Raw genomic sequence first — 2,229 nt, 5'->3', positions numbered from 1 at the left:
TCCATCAGCACTCAAGGAGAGCGGAGCAGTGAGGCCAGAACATCGTTGTCCACAGTGATTTGTAAATGCTAAGACCTGGCTCACCTGTACTCAAGTGAGAACAGCTTTATGTCTGGCTAGAACTAATAAAATCAGTTAAGTAACTAGGCTATCTCTTTTCCAAGCAATGGAAACACACATATCTTTGACTGTTAAGTACTGCAGAAACCCTTTTTCTTCAAGAGATCAGGCTCTTCCCAACCCATGATATCTCAACTTAATTTGTTTATACTGGTGAAGGAAGGAAAGTCAGAAGTTCAGATGTTAAAAGAGTTATCCAAAGATCAGATATGTTGGGCCAGTCAACAACACAGTCTGGATACTGGCTTCCCATTCCCAAGGTGCATTCCCGCCCTCCCCAGCCCTCAAAGCTGCTCCTTGCCAGCACACATAATATCGGGCAGAGACCTGGCTGCAGATGCTTCCTGCTTTACTTGGACACACAAAGGACACACCAGGCCTCCAGTAATCACCTCTGTTTAGACTCTTAACCAAAGATACCAGTCATAGAGACCTAAATAAAATTACTGTTTTTAAATTAATACCAGTAGCATTTATTAAATGCTAGTAACAGTAAATTCAGCACTGTTTAATGCAAAGGATGGTGACAAACTCTTCCCAGAGAAGCTCCCAGTCCAAATCAGGCAGTCCATCTCATTTTTCAGCAACTGAATAACTATGAAGAACTGTTCTATTGTACATTCAAAATCCACCATTTGAATAGCATAAAATTTTCCAGAGTATGTGCCACACTGGGCTTAAATATGGATAAGAAACTATGCAGACAAGGAGTGCATTCCAAAAAGCATTCAGCTTTATAAATATTTGAGCTCTCAGGCTTTGAAAAGTGGCATAAATAAATAATCTCCAAAAACATATGCAAAATACTTTAGAGAGCACTTAATTACCTCTGTCCAGTTATGTAATCCAATCCTAATTTTATCAGTAAACCTAGCTAGCCCTCTTGGCTCACCAAACTTTTGAGACTTGCATTCTTTAGCTATGCTGTCCCCTGGAAGGAGATAAAGCTGGATATTTTGGGGAGGTCCTTTTCCCCCCAGCCTGTTCTATGTTTGAAATTGCAATCTTTGTGAACAAAACTCAAAAACACTCTAGATGCAGCTCAGCCAGCAGTTATGCAGACCAGATGGCAGTTTCCCTTCCAGCACCATCATTATTTTATCAACTTCTGTTCTGATTTAAAAAGGATGTGGATGTATCCCACAAACAGAAACACCAAAAGCAGGGAAGCAATGCTCTGGCAGGCACTTCACTTTGGAAGCCTTCTTCAAACACCTACATAATGAAGCAGGTTATCTTGATACAAAAACCAGTTTCCACAGAAGAGAACAGAAAGGTCACAGAAGTGTCTTATAAACCCTTCAGCAGCCGCATTCTGGTGTTCAAGTTCAGCACTGAACAAAATAAATTCAATTTCTTGATTGCAGCTTCTAGCAAAAGGCACCAGGCACAAAGAGGAGCAGAGCTTCCCCTGCACACTGGGGAAACTGAGTCTGACCCAGATGGCTGGTGGAAAGCTAAATTCTGATGTGCAGTTACTGGGGAGCCCAGATGGAGGAATACATTTCCACTTAAAATAGGTCTGTTTATTGTGACTCACAACTGCTTTTGAACTTCCTTATACAAAAAGCCATTCAAAATTATCACAGGTTTATAGCAGGCATTTAAAACCAGCATCGGTAAAATTAACATCAACTGCAGTTGATAGTAAAAGCCTGTCATGTGACTACTGGAGGAACCCTGAAACAGTTTGGAAAAGATTTTATCTGCCTTTAAGAAAACCCTCATAAATCCACCAATAACCCAGTTCTATCTTGTGGTTTTTACCTTTACTTGTGCTTTGACTTCTTGGAGCATAGCAGCAATATCACATTTTGGTACTACCACTGACAAAACAGATTGCAGTTTTTGCTGGTCCAGGCTTGAGATGAGCAGCTGATCCAAGCTAAAATAAACACAAAAAGACAGAAGAGCTCTGTATTTCCCAATTTTGTAGAGATACATTTCATGTATACAGCATAGGCTTTATTAGGATAAATGACAAAGAAGGAATCTTGAAAACTGGTAAGAAATTGTGTATGCTGGGAGAATAGGAAGGGGCAGAGAAGATTATTTAAGAATAACTCTGAAAGTCAGTCCCTGTTCTGTTCCCCTCATCTTTCCCTCATG

General features: G+C 40.4%; 1 protein-coding gene across 1 annotated transcript in view; it reads right to left on the bottom strand.

Annotated features, from left to right (window-relative positions):
- PDZD2 (PDZ domain containing 2) overlaps window positions 1–2,229 on the bottom strand; it is a 136,920-nt gene that overhangs the window by 11,264 nt on the left and 123,427 nt on the right. The window contains 1 exon segment of the mRNA XM_031063074.1: window positions 1,888–2,005. Within this exon segment, the coding sequence (XP_030918934.1) occupies window positions 1,888–2,005 (118 nt within the window).

This window comes from Geospiza fortis, unplaced genomic scaffold, assembly GCF_000277835.1.
Source record: "Geospiza fortis unplaced genomic scaffold, GeoFor_1.0 scaffold174, whole genome shotgun sequence".
Classification (NCBI taxonomy): Eukaryota; Metazoa; Chordata; class Aves; order Passeriformes; family Thraupidae; genus Geospiza; species Geospiza fortis.
This window is presented reverse-complemented; position numbering and strand designations above follow the sequence as displayed.